The sequence below is a fragment of the Phalaenopsis equestris genome, unplaced genomic scaffold (genome assembly GCF_001263595.1).
Source record: "Phalaenopsis equestris unplaced genomic scaffold, ASM126359v1 Scaffold000105, whole genome shotgun sequence".
Taxonomy (NCBI): domain Eukaryota; kingdom Viridiplantae; phylum Streptophyta; class Magnoliopsida; order Asparagales; family Orchidaceae; genus Phalaenopsis; species Phalaenopsis equestris.
Genome location: NW_018164547.1, coordinates 860,522 through 886,597, shown reverse-complemented (window position 1 = coordinate 886,597; position 26,076 = coordinate 860,522). Strand labels below are relative to the sequence as shown.

Genomic DNA, 26,076 nt, shown 5'->3' with positions numbered 1-26,076 from the left:
TGTACGCCCAACCAGATTTTCTCAGAAGCGGGTGAAGTGATGTCTCTTTCAATAAGACTCTGGATTCAGAATGACGTGACATATTAAAAGTAGAAATGTTCTTCTTGAGTGACTTCCCGTAAGCTGAGGCAATAAAGTACAATACTTTTTTAGAAAAATAATGAAATTTTAGACCAGGGAGACGAATCTAAACCAGAATGATTGGTGGTTCCGTATGTGGTTCAAAATCCACAGATCATTTCAGAATCTTCATGCTTTGTTATCAATCCATATTATTCTTTCTAACAAATAAGCGCATGTAATCTTCTTCGTTACTAATTTAAATAAGAATGTGTCTCCCTTCTAATAGTCCAATTTTTCATTCTCCAACAAGGTGCATAAGTTCAAATTCTTTCCGAATGAGCTCCATTTTGGGATGACCATATAAAAATTTCTCAACCAAATTTAGACGACAGGAGGAATCAAGTTGAATACCTTCAGCTTCTGTAAAAAAGATGACAGACTTTCTATTCTTCCTACCAGGTTTCTTAATGTCCTTTGCTCACTCAAAGGAAGGAGGGAAAGATGACGAATTTGATGTGCCTGAGGCGTGGACACTCGCAAGGGCAGCTGCATACGATTTGTCTGAAATCATCCTCAAAGGTAGGTGTGGCGTTCAGAGAAGAAAGAAGCTCTGATAAAAGAGGGAAAAAATCGCGTTGAAATAGCTGAAACAAAAAAAGAGAGGACGCTGTGAGACATGATGAGCGCAGAGAAGCTGGAGAAATCACGAGTTGTACCTGCGAGTCAGAGCCGCAGAACACGCGGGCGATACCCGAGAGACGGGCCGCAGAGGAGCTGCAGAGCCTGGAAGTGTTGAGCCAAGAAAGCTCACAAGACAGGAAGACGGGAGACGAGCCTTGTCTAATGAGCCGGAGAAGAAGCGGGGGAGACGAACGGAATCGAGCGCGAAACGCCGAAGAGGAATCAACAAAGCCATAACAGTTGCTAGGGTTCGCCATCGGGTGAAACCCTAACAGAGCCGAGCGGGAAGGAAGACGACGCCATTGCGCACGTGTGTGTCTATATATATATATATATATATATATATATTGAGTATTGATGAAGTATTTTTTTCAAAGTTGTTTTGAGTTAGGGTTGCAACTGGTAGTTCAGAAGGATGTATGAATTCATTGTTCAATGTCCCTTTGATCAAGCTATTGAGTTGGCTAAACTTTTCAAAAATACATTTCAAGAAGTCCGCCCTTATTTAGCGTCATGCTCCTCCAATAATATCCCTTTTTTCCATCTATCTACAACCACTTATTCCAAGCCTTCCTAAACAGCCGTCTTCCAAACCTTAGTTAACCATAAAAAAGTTAGACCCTGCTCAAATTTATAAACAAACATGATACGGTCTTTTGTTTTAATTGTGATGAAATGTTTCATTGAAAACACATTACATAAGCAAGATGTTCTTTCTTTTGCTTGATCCAAAAATTTCTTCCATGCAAATCAATTATTAAGAATTACTCATTACTTAGGACCATTACTCCGCTAGCCCAACCTAACACACTACATGCTTTTTACATTGATGCAACTCTTTACAATTTCAAAATTCAAAGTCTTATTTTATAGTGGTTCAACCCGCAATTTTATTCATGAATGGTTGAATTCCTCTGTTTACTCATCATGCCAACCACCCAATCTCAATTCCTTGTAGTTTATGATGGCAGTCTAATACTCAACCTTCTAGGTGACTAATTCGAAGTTGAATATACTGATCATGCCAACCTCTCCATTTCAAGTCATTGTAGTTTATGGTGACAATGTTAGATATACCTGCAAATATTGTGGTCTAATAGTCCACCTTCTAGGTAAGTAAATTGAACTAGACTGTTACATCTTGCCAATTTAGGGCGTGGACATTGCTCTTGATGTTCAATGACTACATTAAATGGGTAACATCATTACCAATTATTTTTCTCCAACTCTTAAGTTTTCCTCATTTTGATTCTTTTGTTTTGCTTCTAGACCGTAAGCGTCTTCATCTTGAACAAATTCATTTGAACCAATTTTTCATATTGTCTGTCTAGGGATCAATTTCATCTTACTTTCACCTAGTTGTCAATTTACTTGCTAATCCAAACACTATCATAGCACTGTCGGTATACTATCCTCTTTTACAGCATTTTTTAGTGACCCACACTTTTTTATTCATTGAGCCTAATTTATGCCCTTACATTGCCTCCACGACCATCAAATTCACTCAAACCTAATTCCTCTTTGATTCATGTTCGTTTATATCACCCATTTTCAAAAAATAATAATCAAGCATTAGTTGAGGAAATGCTACAATCTTGTCTTAATTCGACTCTGTCAAATCTCTTTCTCATTATCGATTTTTTTTGGTAAAAAAAGATGATACATGACACTTTTATGTGCATTATTGCGCTCTAAATCAATCCAACAATTTTTATAAGTCTTTTTTTATTCCAACACTCAACAAAAATGCTTGACAAGTTTCATGTCATGTCAGCATACACAACATTAGATGCGCTTGTGTTATCATCAAATTTATTGGCAATCCTGGACCTACAAAATACAGCATTTCATGCTCATAACAATGATTTTGAGTTCCCTGTAATTCTATTGGGCTTCAAAAATGCACTTGGAACTTTTTAAAATATTATGAGTATAATTTTTAAATTTTGCTTTTTTACAATTTTTTTATTTATTGTTTTCTAATCATTGCCGACCCCACGTAGTGGGATTAAAGCTTTGTTGTTGTTGTTGTTGTTGTTGTTGTTTTCTAATCATACCACTTTGAACTTCTAAAACTGGTTTTTAGTTGTCTACAAGACAATTTATTCCATCTACAAAGATTAAAATTGTAATTTGATCAACCATCAATTTAATACTTAGGTCATGAAGTGTCCATGGAAGGCGTCCTGCCCACATCGAGCAAGATTACTATCATTCTCTAGTGCCAATCTGAATTAAAGAAATGCTCAACATGGATTTTTGGATATGGCGGATTTCTACTGATTGTTAAAAAATTTTGTTGATATCACTGGATAATTGATTGCCTTGCTGCAATGGGATGCATTCAAATGGTTTATCTTTGCCCAGCACGCCTTCAGTTTTCTAAAAGTGAACTTGCTATCCCATCAATGTTATACAACGAAAAAATTAAGTCCACAAATGCAGCAAGCTTCCAGATTTGCTAGGGAGAAATTGGCCACCAACAAAATTATGATAAATGTCATCAATATCTATTGGGCTTTAAATTTAGTATTTGTATACACCAGAAAACATCCTTGATTTAATGACCCAAGTCATCTCAACACCGGAACAATGATAATTTCTATTAAACTGCTTGGTCATGACTTCTCCATTTACTGAAAGCTAAGTTCGATAAACAAAGTTGCAGGCATATTTTCTTGTATCCTGAACATTATTTTTGTGCTACATTCCTCTCCACAACTCTTGAATTTCATAAACACACCAATTTCAATTCCTACCGAAACATTAAAATGGAAAATAACATCTATTCAGAGTTTTGTTTAAACTCTAGTCGCTGATTGAAGCCAACCTAATCAGTTCTCAGCATATTCAATTCAAGATGGGCTTATAAACTACATTCAAGAGTTTATAAAAATTGCCTAATTTACCGAGCAACAAAATATTAGCCGTTTGCTCTAATCGATCTCCTAGACCCCCACCAATTTCCATTACAGCTTGGGACAAGATCACCATGGATTTTATCATTCGCCTTCCACCATCCAATGATAACTCTAACATTCTGACAGCCTAACAAATTGACTAAATATCCAAGATGTCTATCCACTTCATATCATTCCCAAGACGATAATTTTGGATAGGGATGGAAATTTAGTGGCCAATTTTTTTTGGTAAATGGGTACTACTCTTCATTACAATATTTCTCAATACTCGAAAATCCATGGTCAAAGCAAACTGACAAATCGAGGCCTTTAATAATATTTTTAAATCATTTGCATACCCATATGTGCTAGGTATTGAGCTCGAGACTTTATTGTTGGAGACAAAACTCCCTACCATAGGCTTAGTGTGCTGCACAAGCTTTAAATATTTGTATTGCCATGTAATGGAGAACCCACACAATTTGACTTAAGTTTCTTCTTGGGGCTGAATACTCATATAAGACTTTGCACTTGTTTATAAGCACGTCTAACTTTTGGGCGCTATATGGAACATTGGTCATTCATCTTCCATGGACTCTGCCAATGGTTGTTGCAACACCGTGACCCTTTTTAACAATATCTTCGAGCACTCCATTTGGTCACAATAACATATGAAACTATTGGCTTACAAGTAATAGCAAGACCTCTAGCTTGGCATTAGTTTGACTAACTTTTGTTAATTACAGGCTTGCAGACAAATATCAATGCGTGATTATCACTTCTCTAAACTAACTCATCATTATTTTAGCCTAGTTTTGGTGTTTGAACATATTGTTCAGACCTATGACTTATAAACTTCAACTTCCACAACATTCCCAAAGCCATTCTGTCTTCTACTTCTCCCTTTATAAACCTTTTATTGAAAATACGAAATTGCATGATGCTTGGTTAAACCAAGTTTTTATTCTACCAACTGCAATTATCAGTTCAAGGCTAATACTGTAAAAGATCAGTTCACAATGATTACTTCTCATCTAATGGTTTGTCCTGCCCACTAATTATGTCATGTGGATCAATTTTGAAGACTGCCGAACGGTGAACTCGGACTTTAACCTTAAGGACAAGGTTAATTTTCAATGGAGGAATAGAATTAATATGTCCAATATGATGTCCTTTGACAATGGGACTAGCATGTTAGTAAGCTATGAATGAATACTATGAGCTCATCATTCATCGGCAAAGTAAAGGATTATTTCTTAGGGAATCATAAAAAGCTTGTTGTTTTATGGGTGTATAAAATAGGGGTCACTTTTTAATTTTTGAAAGTCTGTTAGAGGGAAGGATCGTTGTTATGATTTTATTGGTTTTCTTTTTGCTGTTAGTTAGAGTCATGGACACATGTGAGGACTTTTTTCAAACAATGCTGGGTAGAGCCTGTGAGGAAAGAAGAGCTCGACTTTCTCAAGACAAGGATCTGCAGAAATTTTAATATATATTCAATATCTTATTCCTCAATTGTTTCTCTGTTTTTTCCATTCTTCCTCCCCAAGCCATTGAAATCCAATCGACTTCTGCCCTTCAGTACTCCAGAGTCTTTTGGTGAAGTTTGAATTTGCCATTTATTGTATTAAAATTTGCATTTGATTTACAGTTATCTTTTTGAACAAGTGTTAGGCATGTTTTTCTTTTTTCTTTAAGTGAAGTCTTTTTATCCCTTAAAATTTGTTATGGATTTATCGTGTGATTAATTTCATTCAAATTTGATACAATCCAATTTTCATCAAGTGCGTAGATTTCAACTTTTTGTGTTTTCAGTGAAATCAACAAATAATTATTGAAGATTGAAAGTTTCCTTTGAATTTTTGCGTTCGCTTTTTATGATATTCTACATCTCATAATAGGCCTGTATTAGGAACCCTAGAGTCCTAACATGTCTTACGTTATAAGTCATCTAATCAACAAATCATCTCTGTAAATTTATATTGCATCAACTTGTCAATGATTTAGTTGTTCTATAGAGTGTGCAAATGGTGGCCTTTGATCATAGTCCCTGGTTATTGATGAATTATATTTCTCTTAAAATTATATTTTTGGCTGGCTCCCCAAGGCACACAGGTAGGAAGAGTTATTTTATGACTAGGAGGTGGATTGTGGTTTGAGAATGCTGCTTGAAACATTGTACAATTGTTCTTGGCCGGATTATTTGACTAGAGGGAGAGAGCCAACTTTCTAGAGGCAGCAATAAGTAAATATTTCTTTTTCCCATTCTTGCTCGTACATTCACCATCCAGCTATGAACCAACAGGAAAGAAGTGCCCCTTGTTATAGTTCAAAATTTTATATCTTATTTAAATTCTAATTATTGTTAATTTTCTCTTGCAAAAGCTCGGGTGTATCCATCTTTCTGACCAAATTTCTATGTTCTTCTTAATTTATATCCTGGTGATTTTATTTTGTAAAACCTCATGCCTTCTTGACTTGCAGGGTGAGTTTCATTCTCAAAGCTTCATACCAGGGGAGTCGCTTATGTCAGCCAAAGGGCATCTAAAAGATCTGAGAAATGCTCTATTAACATCAAAAGAACTACTCAAAATTCTTAGCCGCTTCTGGGAACCAGCTGAGCAGCATAACTTGCCATTCACTGTTTTTTCAGCTATTCGTACTGAAGTAGAGCAGGCCATTTTTAATGTCGATCAACTTTTCCAAGAACAGAGATCTATATGCAGCGAACTTAACTGCTTGAAGGAGAAACTTGTTTTTGAAATCCAAATGTTTAAGAACAAGGAACGAGAACGGTTCAGCCTTTCTTTACAATCCATCATGAAGGAACTCCAGTCTGAGAAAAAGCTAAGTAGAAGAGTGAAGAGACTGAATGAAAAGCTTGCAATGGAGTTGGCTGAGACGAGGGCTTCTTTACTACAGGCAGGTAATGAACTTGCAAGTGAGAGGAGATCAAGAGAGATATTAGAACATGTTTGTGATGAGCTTGCAAAGGGGATTGGTGGGGAGAAGGCAGAAGTTGAAGAAATGAAAAGGGATTCAACTAACGTCCTAGAAAATTTAGAGAAGGAAAGGGAGATGCTTCAGCTTGCAGATGAGTGGCGTGAGGACTGGGTGCAGATGAACCTGTCCGAAGCTAAGCATCAATTTGAGGAGAAGAATGCTGCCGTTAATCAATTAAGGAACGAGCTTGAAGCATTCCTAACCAATGGAATGGGAAGTGGTGTTGGAAAAGGACGTGATGCTCCTGCAAGAGATTCGGAGCATGAGGAAGAAAGAACAGTTTGTCCAAGCAAGACGTGATGCTCCTGCAAGAGATTTGGAGCATGAGGAAGAAAGAACAGTTTGTCCAAGCAAGGTTGATGAAACAGTAGAGGATGAAGAAAAAGAAAGTACCGGGGAACTTTCAGAGGATTGCGATCTCCACTCAATAGAGCTCAACATGGACAGCAAAAGCAGAAGTTTTAATTGGAGTTATGCTACTGGTTCCACTGTCTTTGGCAGAAGTTTTGAAGAAAGTAATGAGGGTGGAAGTGAAAATAGTGATAAGGAATTTAAGAGCAATGGGGATGTGAAAGAAGAAAGCTCCAGAAAGAACTCTCTAGTTTTTTCTCGTGATTGGCGGCAAGGAAGGCTCTCTAAGAGCAATGCTAGCATAGATGAGGATGCTGAGAGATACATTTCTGTGAAGGAGCTAAGAGATCGCCTATTAGCTGGTTCGAGGATTAATCTGCCTCCAGGCATGAGAGGTCCATGCCGGCAATGGAGCAGAAGCACAAACCAGCAACAGGGGAGGCTGAAAGGTTTCCATGATTCAGAGGAACGACTTTGTGAAGGATTAAAGGTTGCTGATTTGGTCAAGAAGCTAGAACGAGATCAGAAATGAATTCTGGAAGCTTTAATAAAAATGAACACCGAAAAAAAGTAGGGATTATTTTGACAGTTTTCTTCTTTAATGATACTACCTCCCAACAATTCATTCTGGGTAATTGCAAGCTTCACAATATTTGTGCTGTTGTTCTGTCTCAAAGCTGAGGTCATTAAGCTATTCTCGTTTCTCTCTGCCTTGTGACGTTTCTCTCTGCCTTGTGAGGTCATGATCTTTTGTTTTTTGTTGGACTAGGTAAAAATATCTTGTATAGAACTTTTGTGGTTTTAGCCACTCCACTCAACATAGTTTTATTCGAGTTCTGTTTTGATGTTTGCTTGGTGCATGGCTATGATGGCTATTTATGTTTTTGCTGATAAAAATGAATATTTTGTGTTCCCAAAACATGTAAATGTAAGAAGGGATTAGTTTTGCAAGTAATCTAGACTTCTTGCATTAGTTAAAACATATTAGCCGTAAGAAAATTATTATCCTACTTGAAGAAAAAAAAACAATTGTAATACCATGACAGCTTTAGAAATAAAATGCTTTCCCTATTGCATTTTTAGAACCATCATTACCAAAAATTGCATTCCCTCAAACTTAACTTTAACCATTATTATAATTTTTGAACTGAGCCATCACTAGTCATAGTTTCATAAAGCATGACTTGAAAGTAATTTAATGCTTGATGATATACGAACTACAAAGATTATTGCATTGAGATGACAGATGATTACACAAATTGTGAGATGAAAAATAAAAGAACCTTTCTTAAAACATACATACATGATAACAAGTAATGCTGATGGGAACATACACTGACAGTCCATCATGCATCACTCTGGAAAAACTATTAAATCATCATGAAATTCTTATTCTATCATTTTATTTTATTTTTTTTAATTTCTGCATACTAATTGAAACGATCTACAGCTGGTTCCTTCCCTTGAATTTTTTAAACTTTCAAAGGAAAAAAAGACTGGAGGCAGCTAAGTGATGATAATGATGATGTTCATGCTAGATCTACAAGCATTAGTAGCAGAACTATGCACTCCATCATATGAATTGTGTCAATGCAATATAACTTCTCAAATGATGGCATTCAGGAGTACATATTATTAGAGACTTCTTTCTAGCATCTCCCTGTACCTTTTGAAAGACTCCTGCTTCTGTATCTTCATCTGCCTGTGGAACCTTCTGATGAACACATCAGCAACAAGGTCAATCTCATCTTCAAGTCTGAACTCCTTGCCATCCTCCCTCAAATTCCTTACTAGATCTATGACAGATCCAGTTCCATTCATCAGCTCATCATCATCATCATCTTCATCTTCCAAATCAAAGAGTGAGTGACGAAGGTCCGGATAGTCATCGTCTTCATCTTCAATTTCCCTCTGCTCCAAAATTTCCATGTGTCTCGCATTCAAAGCCTCCTCCTCCGCTGCATTATTGTAAAGCACAATTGCCTTGCTGTAGTCCTCTTCATTCTGGGTATGCTTTCCTTTCTCCTGTCTCATAAGAGCATGTATCCTATGGTTTATTGCACTCATCAGAAGTTTTTTGTTGCGCAGGAGCCCAAAGATGAGGAGCCTGGCCTTAATGGCGCTGCTTCGGCTCGTCGCTATGATGGACTTCACCTTTGCCATGGTCGCTATGAAGGAGAACGTCTGCTTCATGATGGCTGAAGCCTTGCCTCTCATCCTAGAAGCTCGGTGGTTGGACAGTACCCAGCAGGGAATGGAGGAAGGAAGAGGACTCACAAGCTGAGAATCAAAATTCTCTGCCATTAAACTCGCAAGAATGAGCAAATGCCGAGATCTGTTTGGTTACCAGAACTTTGGATCTGGACTGAAGAGATGGATTGTGGATGCGTATTATCAAGCAGCAAGAGACATGGAGCTGGTGTTGGATATACTGAAGGGTATTTATAGAAGTCCCAACTTGAGATGCCCCTCCATTTTGAGAGATATTTTAGAGGGTTTGGAAGAGTGGGCGCTAAGAAAAGTTGTTTAGAGTTCAAAGTGATTGTGAAAAAGAAAAGAAAAGGACGGCAAAAGCAGCCATGAGAAGACCACCATAGCTGGTTTTCTTGGTTTGGTGTTCTCTTTATTGGATACCTTGCCGTGATGACAGATGTCATGGACCCCAATGTTCAAGTCCCTTTTTGTAAACAATTTTAAATTTTAGGGGCATTTACGCAGCACACAATTCTTATGTAGTTACATTTCTCAAACCTAAATTTTCATATTTACACCCAGCACTCAAAATTATAATATGGCAAAAAAATAGCACTTCTATCACTTCTTAAAAATGAAATACAAATTTGCATGCAGTATGTTTAGAGCACCAAAGTGCTGTAAATTATGAAAGTTTAGGTGAAATGAGGAGATTGTTGATTCTGTATAATATTGAGAACTGTTGCAAGTTTGTTAGAAGATTAAAGGTTACACGTGTGAAACATTAATAAGCAACAGAAAAACATCATGTGGAAATCCATAGAAGGATGAATGGTAATTTTTTGTATGCATTTAATGGATAGTTCAAAGCCCTATTATGCATGGTTTTTACTCATGTTTCAGATGTATAGTCCCTTATGATCTTGAGAAATTATTAGATGTGTAGGCTAACTGTGAATGTATAGCTATTTATTTGTTTAATTGGAGGGCGCAGCCTTGAACTCTTTTGTTCTAGTACAATTATATATATATATATATATGAGATAATGGTATCCAATCTAAGTTTAAATTATAAATATATATATGAGATAATGGTATCCAATCTAAGTTTATGGAACATCATTTGTGTTGTGAATATGGAAACCGGTCCACTCTTCAAATTAGCATTTTCTCATGTTTGATAACAAATTAGATTTGATACTTGAAATTAATTGTTAAATTAATTGTTCTTAATCTCTTCTATGATTTCTCTTCTATGATTTGCTTTCTATGATTTGCTGCAGAAGAGAAAATGAAATTATTAATTTTTTGATTAATTTCTTAATGAGACTAATAGCATGAAAGAATTAATAAATAGACATGCAAACTTCTCTTGTTAACACTCTCGAGATTTTGTTTCTCAGGCTTCCTCTTGGACATTAGTAGTTTTTCAGGTTCTTCTTCTAGCATGCTTCGGTTTGAAGCTCTCGGGTAGAGAGAGATAGAAAAAGAGGATGAGGAGACAGAAAGAGTTTTTTTTTTTTTTTGTAATCGTCGAAATGATCGACGGGTATTATTCATCAAAGTAACAAAATCCTCTGCAGCTCCGTGAACGTAGGCATTTTGTCGAACAATGTAAATCTGTGTTTTTCCGCTATGTTTTTTTGTTTTGCGACTTTTTCTCGATCCGATTTTTTGCTTTATTGTCATCATTTTTCACAACAATTTGCACATTATTAGTTCAAGGAAATTGGATAAGAAAATTAAGCGAAATAGCTATATATTCTATTAATAATATATGCAATAAAATTTTTTTGAAGTTATTATAAAATCTTACAAATATTCAATCGATATTTTGGCCTTAAAAAGGATAAAAAATAAAAAAATAAAGATAGAAAATTAATTCTTTTAATCCAACTAAAACTAATCGTACTTCAACTTAGTTTTAATTCACATTTTCTTGATGTATTGTCGGTTAAATTTGGCACGTGAAGAACTCTCATGCCGCACTCTTGACTTTTCTTTTTTATATTATTTTAATTAAAGTTTTATTTATATTATAGTTATGTGTATCTTCCATGAATGTTATCATTATAAGTAACATACGGATTGAATAGTTTATCTTTCTTTTCAAATTCTATAAAAGCTTGATATTGTTTTTGAAACATTTCAAACAAAATTTACCAACATAACCTTAATCTATCTAACAACCTAACATCAAACTTAGTGTTGATTTTTATTAGGAAATTTACCTACATATCAAACAATTTTTATGTATTTACTTAGATGTCTGACATCCAAAGTTTGATATTTACACTTATGATATATTGGTGTCATAAACCTATGCATGAAAGATGTTTGTTGTATTTAAAGATGGAGATGGTGGTATTTTTGATGTTGTACATCCAGAAGGTTCTAGTGTTGATCTCTCAGAAATGTAATTGTCCTAAACAAGGAAGCGTGATGAAGTAAGAACTCTTGCAAGAAGTTCACGGGACCGGTCAAGCCGACCGAGCCAAGTCAACCGACGCGGGGATGGCAGACTTGTACTAATCAAGCAGCTCACCTGGAAATCGAGCATCTGGATCTTTAACCAAGAGAGAGCCAACTCAATGTAGAAGTTTATCCCGTAAAAGAGCCGACTCGACAGAAGGGTCGTTTCCACAAAGCATCCTTGACCATCCAGAAGAGACCAAATGACTTATCACAAGAAGCAGGATCTTTGAGCCCATCAAGTTTGGGGGTGTCAGCCAAGACGATTGATTTTTACCAACCAAGATTGTCGACCCAGCAGAGTGGACCTATCTTAGCAAACCGAGTTGGGATAATCCAGCCAAAAACCGACTAGATAATGTGCCATCATTTATAAAATACCTGAAATACCTAGTGTAAACTCCATCTAAATTAGGGCAAAAATGTAATATCACATTTGTGCTAATTCATCTTTAAATAGAGATAGTATTTTATGAAGAAGGTTCTACGATTTTTACTGTTTATTGAAGAGATTATAAATCCACACACACACTCTCTCTCTGCCTCTATCTTTCCACTCTCCTTTCACGCTCTATTCTTTGGGTATAATTCACGCACAATTTTCAATTCAACATTCTAAAATGTGTGGTAAACAAGGATCAAAACACAAATAAAAGGAACAAATCAAAGAGAAGAAACTCACAATAAGGAGACCAACAACATTGAGTGCACCCAAAAATTCATAGCCCAATAAATATAATATGTGAATGATCAAATGATGGAAATGATCAGAGACTCGCTGACTAGGGAGAGGGATCCACCACCTTGGCATGCGTGTCGACACTGAATGATAAGAGTCCCTCACATCCTGGAGAGCGAGGATGAAACTTAATATCTTGATGGAGCTAGGTCAACATCATTTGATCGCGACTAATTAGGGCGTAACAAAGTATCTTGTCAACAAGAAAATGCATTATCCCGACAAATCCTTAATGTTGAACCCCATAATGATTTATGATTATGACACTTAAATCTTAAAAAGGACGGATGAACCCGATCAAGCACATCACTTCTTTTGAGTCGATTGCATGCCTCCTGAAGATTAATAATGCGCTGAAGAGCTGACTTTGTTTTGCCATGTTGATGTACTTGAGCCTTAGGTGGTTCAATGGGTTACCTCAAGGGGTAGTCACATCTTTTGTAGATTTCAAATGGATTTTTGTCATGCACTTCACTATTGCATAAAAACCTTAAAAGAGCTTAACATCTCTCTTACAGCTTTTTCAGGGGCATAGCGAAACCCTGCGTGCCTTCATCACCCTATTCCAGAAGAAAATTTTAGATGTTCGGGACCTGAAGCATATAGTCACCCATCCTGCCCTCTCTCAGGGATTAAAAAGATGGGCCTCTTCATTATGTGATGGGAATACATTGCCTGAAGACAATAGACAAGCCCTTGGAACTAACCAACAACCACATATCGGTAGAATAGTACAACTCCCCCTTGCTTCATTTAGAACCAAACAAACCAATCGTCACTTGCCGAAGAGAACCACCTACAGAGAAAAGTGGAAACTGAGACACAATCCTCGCCCTCCTACCCAAGCCCACTTTGAAAACTCACGATCACCCTTAGATGACTGGGTGGCCGAACGAATTCATCATCGAGGAAGTTAAATTCGGATCGCTAAACGTCAGCCAGGCTGACATATGTAGAGTGTCCACCACCTACTTACGAGTTCCCCAATTAGACTCTTCTAAGAGACTCAATGGCTGACATAATGAAGACCAATCAAAACAAGAACTATAGATCGTACAATTTTGAATACATAAAAAAATTAAACTAAAAAATGATCAATAGATTATTTGCATTGTTCTTTCATCCAACTAAATATCTAAAATTTAAAAATACCTATATTTTACTTGCACTACACCTAAATTTTAGGAGAAAAACATTATTTAACTCGACTCGTTACCTAAATATGACACAATGGTATCCAATCTAAGCTTATGGAACATCATTTGCACTCTATTAGTCTAAGAAATCGAGCAAAATTGGATAAAAAATCTAAGCAAAATAGCAATATATTCAATTAATTGTATGTGTTAGCTCCTCTAATTGAAAAATATTTTAATTCACTTTTTTCTTGACGTATGTGGCTTAAATTTGCATGGTGAAGAACACTTTTGCCGCACTTTTCCTTTTTTTATAATATTTTAATTAAAGTTTTATTATATTACATTTATGTATATCTGTGATGGCTTTTATCATTATAAGCAACATACGTGTTGGATAGTTTATCTGCCTTTTCAAGTTCAATAAAAGCTTAACATTGTATCAAACATCTCAAACAAAATTGACCAACAATAACCTTGATGTATCTTACAAGCATAACATCAAATTTAGTGATTATTTTTTATTTTACTTACATATCTCATATATTTTTTTTGTATTTACTTAGATATCCAACATCCAAAGTTTGACATTTACACTAAAAGAACATACTGGTATTGCGAACCTATGCGTGAAAGATTATTTCACTTTTAAAGATAGTGATGGTGATATTTTTAATATTGTACATCAAAAAGGTGATGGTGCTGATCTCACAGAGATCTAATGGTCCAGAACAAGGAAGCATGATGAAGGAAGATCTTGTGCAAAGCGATCACGGGATCGGTCGAGTTTGTAGAGACAGGTCAGACGATTAAAAAACTGACGTGAGGATAGTCGATCGATACCAAACAAGCAGCTCACCCAGAAGCTTGTCAGGAGAGCGTCCGTAACTCTAACCAAGAGAAAGCCGACTCGATGTGGAAGTTTATCCCGAAGGATCGTTTCGTCTAAGCATCTTCGAACATCTAGCGGTGGAACCCACCAAAGTTCGAGTGAGTGAGCCAAGCCAATCGGGCGTTACCAGCCAAGATAATCAATTGAGCTGAGCCAACCAAACTCAGTCGACTAAACAATGATACCGAGCCATAAACGATTACATAACGACTCATCATTTATAAAAAAAGTTCAATACCTTGTGTAAACTCCATCCAAATGAGGGCAAAAGTGTAATATCATTATTGTACTAAATCATCTATAAATAGACGTAGCATTTAATTGAATTTAGGCGTTAGAAATGTAAATACATAAAAGAATTGGGTGATATTTATGTAAATGACCCAACTTTTTAATTAAATTAATGTATTAAAGGGATTACTAGAAACGGCAAATTAAGCTAATGATTTTGCTTGCAATTACAGCCTATTGATTAGACTAAGTAAAGAATCCTCCCCCTACCAGTCGTTGCAGGGCTCTTTCATCCAAAAGCAACAGCTGGCCTATTTTAAACAGAGTTCTACCAACTACGTTAAAGCCTGTAGCAGTCAAAAGCTTTAAAAATCAAAAGCCCGTGCCATTAATAAAGCTCATATGCCTTGCTTATACACTAAGAATGCAAGATATTTCAGAATTGCTTGCATTGATTTGGTGAATGCTGTAAGATGCGTGCAGTGTCCCCACTTAAATCATTCAGGTACGATCAAATAACGGTTGGGATTTTAGCTTGAATCTTGATATTTTGTGTGAGAATTTGAAAAATAGATGAAAGAGGGTGGTTGATTTGTAAATAATAAGTTTTGGGAGATTTGTATGTAATTACCTTAATTTTTAAAAGTCTTAAAATATTATTTAGAGGTTGAAATTAAACCTTTTCTATAATAAATTTGTGCTTTGATACCAAATTTTGAAAGAATATTAGTGTAAAATGAGCTATGGTTTTGTTGGGATGTTGCTGGTGTTAGGTAATGTGGAGATTCGATCCATCAAATTTAATTAGTTTCTTAATTAAATATATCACATACCGCTCACCTACATCCCATTTAACGCTCTCATGGTTTCTATAAATAATCTCTTTTGGTTTAAAGAAAATGCAAGTCAAACAAGATCAACCTAAGTCCTCTTGAGAGCTAAGAGAAAGAGAGGAAGAGAGAGAGAGAGAGGAAGGGAGAGAAGAAAATAAAGATTTTCTTGTAAACGTCGAGGCGTTCGATGGTGTAATTCCTCGAAGAAATAAAACCCTTTGCAGCTCCGTGGACGTAGGCAAATTTGCCGAATTACGTAAATCCGTGTGTCGCTCTGGTGTTTTTTCCTATGTGCAATTTTACTCGTTCCATTTTTTATTTTATTGTCGTCGTTTCTCACAACTGCTGGTTTAATAGAGATGAATTTTTCTTTCTTGTAAAATAATATTAACGTGAATATATGCTTCATATTATGGAAAAAAATATTGTGTCCGGACTCCGGAAGCAAGGCTACATCCGGACAACGAACGTGATACTCCAGACCGAGCGGATGACGAAAAAAAAACCATCTCTAATATATCGCGTCGATTATCCGGACGTAGATTACGCCCGGATTCGAACGCCATAATTTTTTTCATATTGTAAAGTTTTTAAATAGTTGGAGTAAAAAAATTTACTTACATACCACATAATTCTTATGTATTATTTATTTAATATCCAAAATTTAATATTTACTTATATAACAATAGCATCATAATCATATCAAAATAGAAACATGGCAAAATGTATTTTTTTCTTTAGCAAAAATGATATTAATTACTAATAAAACTTTGGATGTTACAAAGGTAAACTGTAAAATTGTAAAGTTATTAAATTCATTAATATGTTTGTAGAAATACGAAATACGAATTCCGCGAAGTTGTTTGTAAAGGGTTTTTTTTTTTAGCTTTCATAGGGTGCGTTTGAGGCAGCTTCTCTGCGTTTAGCGTAAAAATTTAATCGCGTTTTTGAATAGTGAGACGGTGTTTTGAAAACGTCGTCTACACTTATATGTTGTCCCAAACGGGCCCATAGTCGCAAGATAAAATAGAAATTATGAAAAATATATGCAACTCCTTTTAGAATTTAACATAGAAAAGAAATTATGAACAAGAAACGCTTATTCTGTGCGGACAGCGCACACAATTTGCGTGCGCTGTCCAATAAGAATTAAAAAAATATATATTAAAGTGGGGTCCGTTGACATACACTTTTGGTAGAGGAAGTATTTTTATTGATTCCTCGCATGCATTTCTGCGTGCGGTGAACGTACGCTATAATTTTTCCAAGAGGCAATGGCTCCAAAAGTATTCCATTTTTAGCCTGGACTTCCTTGTAATAAATAATCCTATTCTTTCAATGGTATAAGGGAGAAAAGCAATAAATTTATTTTTTATATATTGGATGACATAATAGTCAATAATATTTGCAATAAATAACTTCAGAATATTATTATGTTTGCTTGTATTGCTAATATTATGGTCTTCTTTTTGGATATTTTGTGAAATAATTAGTTAGTATCACATTTGTTCGTAATTTTTGACTTTTCATTTAATTGATATGGACTAACACTCATCTTTTGATGGAGAAAGTAATTAGTGATTTTAATTAAATAAGTGAGCTTGTATATGAAGTCAATTTCTCTATCTATTGATTTCTTGGTAAAAACAATTCATTCTATAAAAAATTTGAAGTATCCAAAAAGCATGCATCTTGGCAATAACCCAAAATTATTTCTACCCTTTCATTAAGAGAAGACACTAGCACGACAGGCATAATTGAACCCAACAAAAGGCGAGCATAGTTATACAGGGATTGACTTGACCTAATTCTAAGTGAACTAGCCCTTTTTGGTGGGTAGGTTATCATGTATCTGTTGGTAGGTGATACAATGGCTTTAGCCCTCACCGACCGAATCTACTGATCACGCCTCTTGTAATTCTACTCATGGCCAATAAATTGTCTTCAAACTTGTCAAAGTAGCCCTTAACCTTTCTTTAATTATAAAATGCACATATATTATGAAGCTAGATTGTGATCTATATTCACTTTCTTAGTATTCCACACAAACTAATTACTTGAGGATAAGTAATATGTCACTATGGGAGAATTTGCTATGTGTCAAATTTGTGATAAATTTTTCTATATTTTTCTGCAGTATTTTCATTATTTGTATCATATTGATGCTTTTCTATGTATTTTTTTATTTTGTTTGCAAGTTACAGGCTTTAAAGGAATAAAAGAGTGACATAGAAATGACAAACTTATGATGTTTTTAACATAGTTGCACCTCTTCTAGGCGTGTCAAACAAAGAAACAAAATCCTTGGCACCACCTAAATGGCACATGTGTGCCTCCCCACTAGCAATGCATGCAACTCCAATAAAGAGACTATTGGCACTAAGCACTATACTCAAGTGCTCCCCTATTATCCAAACTAAAAAGCAACACCTTGGCATCACTCTATAACACGAGGTTGCCTCCCATGCGTGACAATAAGTCAAAGAAAAAATAAGAGAGGGAAACCTTGGCGCCACACCGTAGGTCAAATTTAACAAGATAATCCATCGCTCCTGAGAGGAACTTCGATGCTGGCAAATTGACTTAGGGTGTTACAATAATTTTCTATTAGCATGAAGATTAAGAATTTACAATAGTTTCTATCTGCATAAAATTTTGTGGCTACAAAAAAGTAATTTTGAATAAAGGATGGCTCTCTTCTGAATACTTTGCCAACGCTCAATCCTTGGAGTGTCATCGAGAAGAAGAAGATAGAGACTAAAGGGAGTTGCTAGAGAATTATCACAACCTTTAATCAAGCTTTGTTGAAGAAACATTGGAAGTGTGAGTGTTTATGGGAGTTCTCCTGAGAGAGAATAAGTTTGTGTAAAATTGTTATACTCAAAGGGGTGGAAAACCCTTTCATTATAAATTCTTATAAACTAGTGGAGAACATCAATGAGATTGTTCTAAACTTTGCTTACATTTATTTTTGTAATTAAACTTGTGTTGTTTTCATCTGTAATGAGTATGACATAAACTTTTCTCTCTCTTGAAATTGGATTCTATGCAAATCAGTGAAATGCATTATATGTGATTGTGAGTAGTTTGATTTTAAGTTTATTTATTAACCATCTGCTTATAATTATTCTGAAACCTGTCACTTTGGATGTGATCTAGTACCATGGAAGTAGGCTAGTGGAATAATTATGTTAACCTACACTGCTATAGAAGAATATGAATTTTGTTTTTAGGGTGGTGCAATCTTGCAGGAAAATTTGTAAACACTCGAGTTTTTGCATGGTTACGAGACTAATTGTAATATGAAACTCGAATTTTTTTATTACCATTGACAGAAGCTAAGGAAAGTTGTTGTTCCTAATTGTTAATTAAATGAGAGTCACTTAGATATATCTGATTTGTGTATGACCAATTTAAGGTGTTTTAAAACTTAAAACTAGTTATAGGTTTTATTATTATTATTTTTGCAAAAAATTAAAATTAGAAATTTTAAATTCACCGAAATTCAAATTCTTAGGTTAGACTCGGAACCGACAGATTATAATTTTTTGGATTTTAGAAGTTTGTTCGTTTCTTATGGGATCGATACATAGACTCAGTTTCGTATATTACTTGGTCGACTCATATAATTATGTGTATAACTTGTGCTTCATAGAATTTTGAACGTATCACCCGGGTGTTCCAATTTCCTACTTGATTGGGTTGCTAACTTCACTACTACTAGTTTTCTGCACCTTGATTATTATTATTCCAGTTAAAATTTGGGTGATTCCTCTAGCCTTGGTTATAGGTATTGGAATATAGAATATTGGGTTGATTATTTATAGCATTAAGTAATAAGATGCGATAAATGTCCATATGAATTCTCTTTTATTACTAGTGATCCGGGTGTATCATTTAATAATAAATTGTATAATTGCTCTGAAGTAGCAACTAATTGTGAATTTAGAATAGCTGACACATCAGTATCATAGACACTGGCTACTTGCCCAAGATTCACTCTCTTGGATGGTTGTTGAGAGTTATTCGTAGTCATCGCTTTAATGAGTTTAAATGCTTAGATAATAAAGACCCTGCCTACTGTATTATCTATAATTGATATAAAAAATCACAACATCCCATTATGAAAAAATTGAATTATTAGTCAATCAGGTAAGGTATATTGTGGGCACTTCCTACGAAACTCCTTAAATCTCTCTCACGCTTCATATATTGACTCGCCATCTAACAGAATAAATGATATTGTATCATTCCTAACTTTTATAATTTTTTAGGGTGAGAAATACTTTGTTGGGAGCTTTTAATATAGTAAAATACGAATATGTATAGAAAGTAAAATTAGAAAGCACATAATGTATGATTTTTTTTAGATTTTAATAACTTATAAATTAAAAAATAACATAGTAAAATAACATCACTGTAAATTTCAATAATAAATTAGAAATATTCAACTAAAATTCTCCTAAAATAGAAATTTAATTCCTCGGCAACAGTGCTAAAAACTTGATGTTGTGATGTTGTGTCGATTAAGTTATATATAGATATTTGAATTTGTGTATTGATTTCAAAAAGAAATTATTAATTTTGGAAGAAGAGGAACATTCTAGTCTATTAATCCTGAGTTTAGTTTGAAGTGTTCATTATTTTGAATTTTTGAAAGTGTCAAATTTCTATTTTTGCATGAATAAAATCCAACTATATTTTGTTAGTTTTCTAATTATATAAAAGATTATACTCTATGATTTGGATCAGGTGAATCTTTGATATTCTTCTAATGATTTTCTCAATATATAGTTGACAACCAAAGAAAAATCCTCCTTAGCCTTTTCCAAGATCATCAGAAACATTAGAAACTCTTTTCATGATTAAGTTAATTTAACCTTACAAGGTTTACAATCCTTTAGTCCTCTGTGAGATTGTAATCTCCCAGTGACAACATGTACATTCCAATAAGTGACTGAGTGTTAATCTAATTGTTCATCTAATCAACGGTCAGAGGTCCTAGATTACAAGGGTTTTTAACATTCAAAATGGATAGTTTAGAAGTAAATGAAATTTGGAAAGTCAACGCATTAACATGTAATAAATAACTAAACAATCTAGAAAAATCTCATGGATAGAATATGCTTCATCTTATTGTCAAATCGTAGAAGTATGAAAACACTTATTTACCACACATGATTGAAGAAATACAAGTAAACCCATCGAAATTATAAAATCAATATTTACTAGTAAAGAACAATCAAACCTGATTTTTCTCTCCCGTGAATTACACATTAATCCTCTCCTTACAATGAAATCCTCCTTTGCTTTCATCTCCTATGTACAGACACTTTAATGTCTTCACTAATCTCCCACTTCTCTTTCAAAATCACACCCTTACATGCGCATGGTAAGTAGAAATGGCCAAAAAGAATAGAGGAAATCATATCTCCCTTTTGTTCTTTTGAAATTCTCAAATTTAAATCCATTAGATGTGAATAACACAAGTGAAGTATCATAAACCGTAATCACATGCATCTCGAGGCCTACATGCTCGGGTAAGCTGATATTGGGCGCTGATATGCTAAGAAACTAGCACAGTTTTTCATGATTATGTCCCCCATCTAGGGCATCAGACATGGGTGTCTAGCCTTGATAGTGTGAGGTGTTGGTTTTTTTGCTTTTTGGAGCAAATATAGATACCCGAGGCGTGGGTGAGCTGCCTGGCCAGCACAAGGGTGCTAGGATGACAATCGCCACCTCCCACGCTCCAACACTCACCCCCGCGACTACCCCTCCTCTCACCTAAGCACTCGTCCCCTCCACTACCCCCCAACCCACACTCACCCTCACTCTTGCCTCCGCCACCAATCCCACACCCACTATTACACCCACATTGCCTCTACAGGGTAGGAGTCGACAGGCAACAGTTACCGCATCAAGCCAATCAACAATAAATAAGTTTTTTTTTAAGATATTGTCAACTTTTTTTATTATTTTAATTGAATATAAAACTAATAAATTATTGTTTTAAGATTCTACCCCCTGACCCGGATTATTCATGCCATTTGGGATATCATTTGAAGCAAGCAAGACTCGACATACTTGTTGTGGAAGGAGATCCCAATGACCATTTATGATCTTTGGTTTCAGGAGTTTGTGGTAAGTATAGTTCACAAATAACTTAAATTGGTTTAATTGTTTTTTCAATCAAACATAATCCTTGTAATATTTGCATAAACAATTCTCTCGGCACCCTGAGCACGAGACACACATCCGACACAACTTCGAGCATAAGGGTAGTGATCGTCTCTGGAACATATTTGGCAATATTTGAAAATCACGACAATGCACTCTGTGGCTCAGAGATGTTTTTTCCACTTTGCTTAGGGTATGAGATTCTATGGACTGCCAGAAGAAGAGGGAGCAGGCAAAGCGGAACAAGTCGTTAGAGTGTAGAGGCTTGGAGCCCTCCAAGCACACTAGTGAGGCGCTCCCACATATGGAATACAAGTGGAGGTTAATAAGATTTCATTTATTCTATAAGATTTTAAATATTTAAAATATGTATTCTAACAATTTTGTTTGATGGACAGGCTGTGAAGATTGAACGAGAGCCCTCCACCGCCGATGTACATAAGTGCACCCATAGAAGGTGATTCGACCAGTCTTGGATCGGCGACATATCCCTTACAAATTAGGTAATTAACGAGCTAAACTAGTTTGATGTTAATACATGTTAGCTCTAACTGACTGTAACTACTTTTGTTTGCAGGGGAGATTCCAGTAGCTGAAGAAGTGTCGATCTCAGGCGTATAGAGGTATTACGATCCGCGAGTGCGATCCTTCCAAGTACGACTTGTGGAGGGAGGTTGCTAAAGGGAAGAAGGGTTGAGTACGGGCTCGGGTCGCAAATATTTGTCTATGTCGCTTACATATCCACCAGTGCATATGCAACTTCTACCTCTACTGCACAGGATGAGGAGATCTCCAGGAGTGTTGCGACATTCTCTGCTAAGATGGAGGCTCGCTTCTCTCAGATGAGGTCAGAGCTGAAGGCTAATATGTAGGATAAGCTAAAGACTGAGTTGGATTCCTTCCGACAGAAGATGAGGGAGTGTGGTAAGGAAGCGAAAACATTGGAAGCGGAGAAAGTGATAGAGGGTGATGAGAATGAGATTGACGAGATAGAGGAGGATGATCAGGACGGGGTTTTTTTTATGTTTATGTACATTTAGACAAATTTTTTCTGTGAATAATAATGTACATATTTAAGAGAAAAAATCTTTTATTTATTTCATTATTTGATTAGATAATTTACTGACAATCATAGTGTTTCATTAAATGCTTGAAATTTTTAATTAAATATGTGATAGTATGTGTGGTAATCCAAGCACGAAAGAAGGAATTTGCTTTTCTTTTTCTTATGCCACGGGTTTCTAATGGCTTGTTGTCGTTTTTGCGACGGTTTCAAACTTATCCGTAAGCAAAACCATGGCTAGTCGATGAGCATTTTTACCGATGTCTAACCGACATATAACCAATGGCTCAAGGTGTGTCACACAAAAATGACGGGCGCGGCACTTTTTTAACAGTTAACATGTTGGTTATAAAAAATTAGGCTTAACCAATGGTTTTTACCTGCGTCAAAAAACCAACGGGTGCGATACTTTTCTGGCAATTCATTGTCAGTTATAAAAAACGACACACAAACAACATATAACCGACAGTTTTGCCTGCTTAAAAAAACCGACGGGTGCAACAGTTTTCCAGCGTGTACGTCGTCGCTATTTCTGACAGAAGAACCAACAGTTATATGAACCGACAATTACCAACGACTCGAACTTTCTCGAAAAAATCTATAACATTAAGTTATCAAATAACCGACGGTAAATTTGTACTGTCGGAATATCGGTTAATTTTAGAATCACCAACAATTATTTTACCTACAAGCTTAAAACCGTCGGTAATATTAAAAACGACGGTTTTTCTTATCATAACAAATAAATTGTGACCGTCGGAAAAAACCTAAATTTCTGTAGTGAAAAAAATATTAAAAATATGATCGAATGTAAATTAATCATGGTAAGAAATGAATTGAATTCAGGTCTTAATCATTATTGAATCATTATTCCACAACTCTTTGATCATTGCTTGATCATGAAAATCTAGTTAAATGTATCATGTTGCTATTTACTAATATTGTATGTATGTTATTGTTGTATGAAGTCTTTTATAATCCGTCATATTCAAGTTTTGTAAGAATTATCGTGACGCTATGCTCAAACCCATATTAAGTTATGTTTGAACATTCTTCGAAACATTTCTTAAGATTTCGTTTAAATCTGGCTTGATATTTAGCCAAATTATATATAAATCATACTCGAACATTTATCAATTTATGGTTGAATCATGCTCGAGCCGATGATGATACAAAATTATGACTTGCCACTGTCTGTCATAATGTTTATCAGACTTATTAGTGGTATATTTTGTAGTCAACAGGGTGGGCGGGAGCTGGGCGGGAGCTCGGACTTCTGTTGTATCGCGTCCGTTGCCTGGACTGGCAAACAAAGCCTGTTAGAGATGGAAAGTGTTGCTCACACATGCGATAATAATACAACGCCATGGCCAAGAAATCGTTACAGAAACCACAATGGAATTCATCAACCCCACAATTTCCTACACATATATATATACATCAATCTCCTGCATCATCATCCCCAACACCACGGAAGAAGGAGACAAAAACAAAGCTGTGACAGCAAGCTCTCTCACATCGCTCGTCGCTCGAGCTCAATTAACAGCCAACAGATCTTCTACATATTGTTCTCTCCCTCCCTTACGACGACAACTTTCGCTCTCCAACCGGTCACTTGAATCCGATCTCTCACCATTAACAGAGGAGGAGAGAGATTCGACAGATTCCATGTCTTCCTCCTCGATAGTTTCAAGCCTTCTCGCAATCGTCTTCTTCTTCTGTTGCTTGTCAGGGATTAGGTGAGATGGCGCTACCTCTGTTGCGAACCGCAGAAGTGTGTGGGCTCTCGCCATTTTTGGCACAGCTCTAGTTTGGGAGAGCTTATAGGTTGTGCTGGTTTTGATGGAGAGATTTATAGAGGTTTTGGTTGGGGAGCACATTCTAGAATGGGAGGAATGAAGGAATTAGGAGGGGGGGGAGGTTATGACTTTTAAACGATTGTTGTGTGAATTTGTGGTAGATGTAATAATTTATTGGGCTTTGGTCGAACTAATTTTTTTGTGCGACTCCTGACATAATTTTACGTGTCGCGGAGGTTATTCCTGAATTATTTTCAGGTTATTTCTGGGTTATTTTCAATAATCCAGAAATAACCCACGGTCTTTTTTTTGGGTTATTTATGGATTATTTCGGAATTATTGAAAATAACCCAGAAATAACCTAAAAAAAACTCAGGAATAACCTCCGTCGTACGTAAAGCTACGTCAGGAGTCCGGACAGAAAATGCACTCGCTTTGCTCGGGGATGTTTTTCTTTCAACGTAATTAAATTATAAAATAATATAACTAAATTAAAAACTAAATAAACATTTTATTAAATTGCCTTGACATTTATAAAATTTATTCATTTTAGGAAAAAAAAAAGGTAAAAAAATTCATTTTTAGTACTGAATATAATTTTCGAAATAAAATTTTAATATATACAAAATAGAGGATGAGTATAACTGATTTATTAAACAATATAATTAAAATAATAGACATGCACAACTATTTTGACATAATATTAGAAAATACATCCAACCGAATTTTGAATCTTGTTGTGATTTTTAAGTTAGAAAATATTTATATGGAAATTCAAAATTATAAGAACTTTGACTTCAATAAACTTATAGCTAAAGCTAAAGATGCTAAAGGGAATTTGATGAGAGCACATGTAAGCCCAAATTATGCACTTGAAATATTTTTAATAGTTTTAGGTATATTAATTGAGGAGTCGAACAATATTTGAATCATGTATATTTATGGGTCAATTAAGAATCTCGATCAGAGGAATCCAATAAAACATCATCCCTCAATTACAAAAATCATCAAGTAATTTACGTGATGAATGAATAATATATTATTAAAGGGAATGGTCGTCTAATGAAATGTTTGAAGGTTTTTGCCAAAATAACTAAAATGATATTTTTTTGCAAAATCTATAACTGCAATATCTTTATTTTCTTACATGAAGCCATGAAGGGGGCATGGACCTAAAATTGAAGGGTTCATAAATAGCTAAAAACTTTAAGATTTGCTCTACAATCACCATCAATCACAACCGAACTCAATCCTTATTATACAATTGGTAACATAAGACCAACTCGAATCTCAAAGAGGGTTGTGACAGTAAATTTAGAGATCCCCCTATATTTGTATCTATTTATCCATTCATTTATTTACTTATGTCCAAAATATCTTGTGATGTCCTTATTCAAGTAGGGGCAAGTAAGTAATTGTAAACTTCATACCCCCTTAGTCTATAAATAAGGGCTCATTTTTATAGTAAAGGCCAAATGAATTATTCAAACTAATCTTCTCTTTTCCTCTCTCTCTCTCTCTCTCTCTCTCTCTCTCTCTC

The 26,076-nt window shown here is 35.4% G+C and overlaps 2 protein-coding genes across 2 annotated transcripts in view; one reads left to right on the top strand and one right to left on the bottom strand.

Moving 5' to 3' along the window:
- The window catches only part of LOC110020611 (uncharacterized protein At5g41620-like), a 20,875-nt gene extending 12,720 nt beyond the window's left edge, over nucleotides 1–8,155 (top strand). Inside the window, 2 exon segments of the mRNA XM_020718766.1 lie at nucleotides 6,129–6,940; nucleotides 6,942–8,155. Of these exon segments, the coding sequence (XP_020574425.1) occupies nucleotides 6,129–6,940; nucleotides 6,942–7,530 (1,401 nt within the window). The 3' untranslated portion in view covers nucleotides 7,531–8,155.
- A 107-nt stretch (nucleotides 8,156–8,262) lies between these two features.
- LOC110020610 lies at nucleotides 8,263–9,748 on the bottom strand. Its single transcript, XM_020718765.1, has one exon. It carries the CDS (start codon nucleotides 9,300–9,302, stop codon nucleotides 8,634–8,636), a length of 669 nt encoding a protein of 222 aa, XP_020574424.1. The 5' UTR covers nucleotides 9,303–9,748; the 3' UTR covers nucleotides 8,263–8,633.
- Between the last annotated feature and the right edge of the window lie 16,328 nt (nucleotides 9,749–26,076).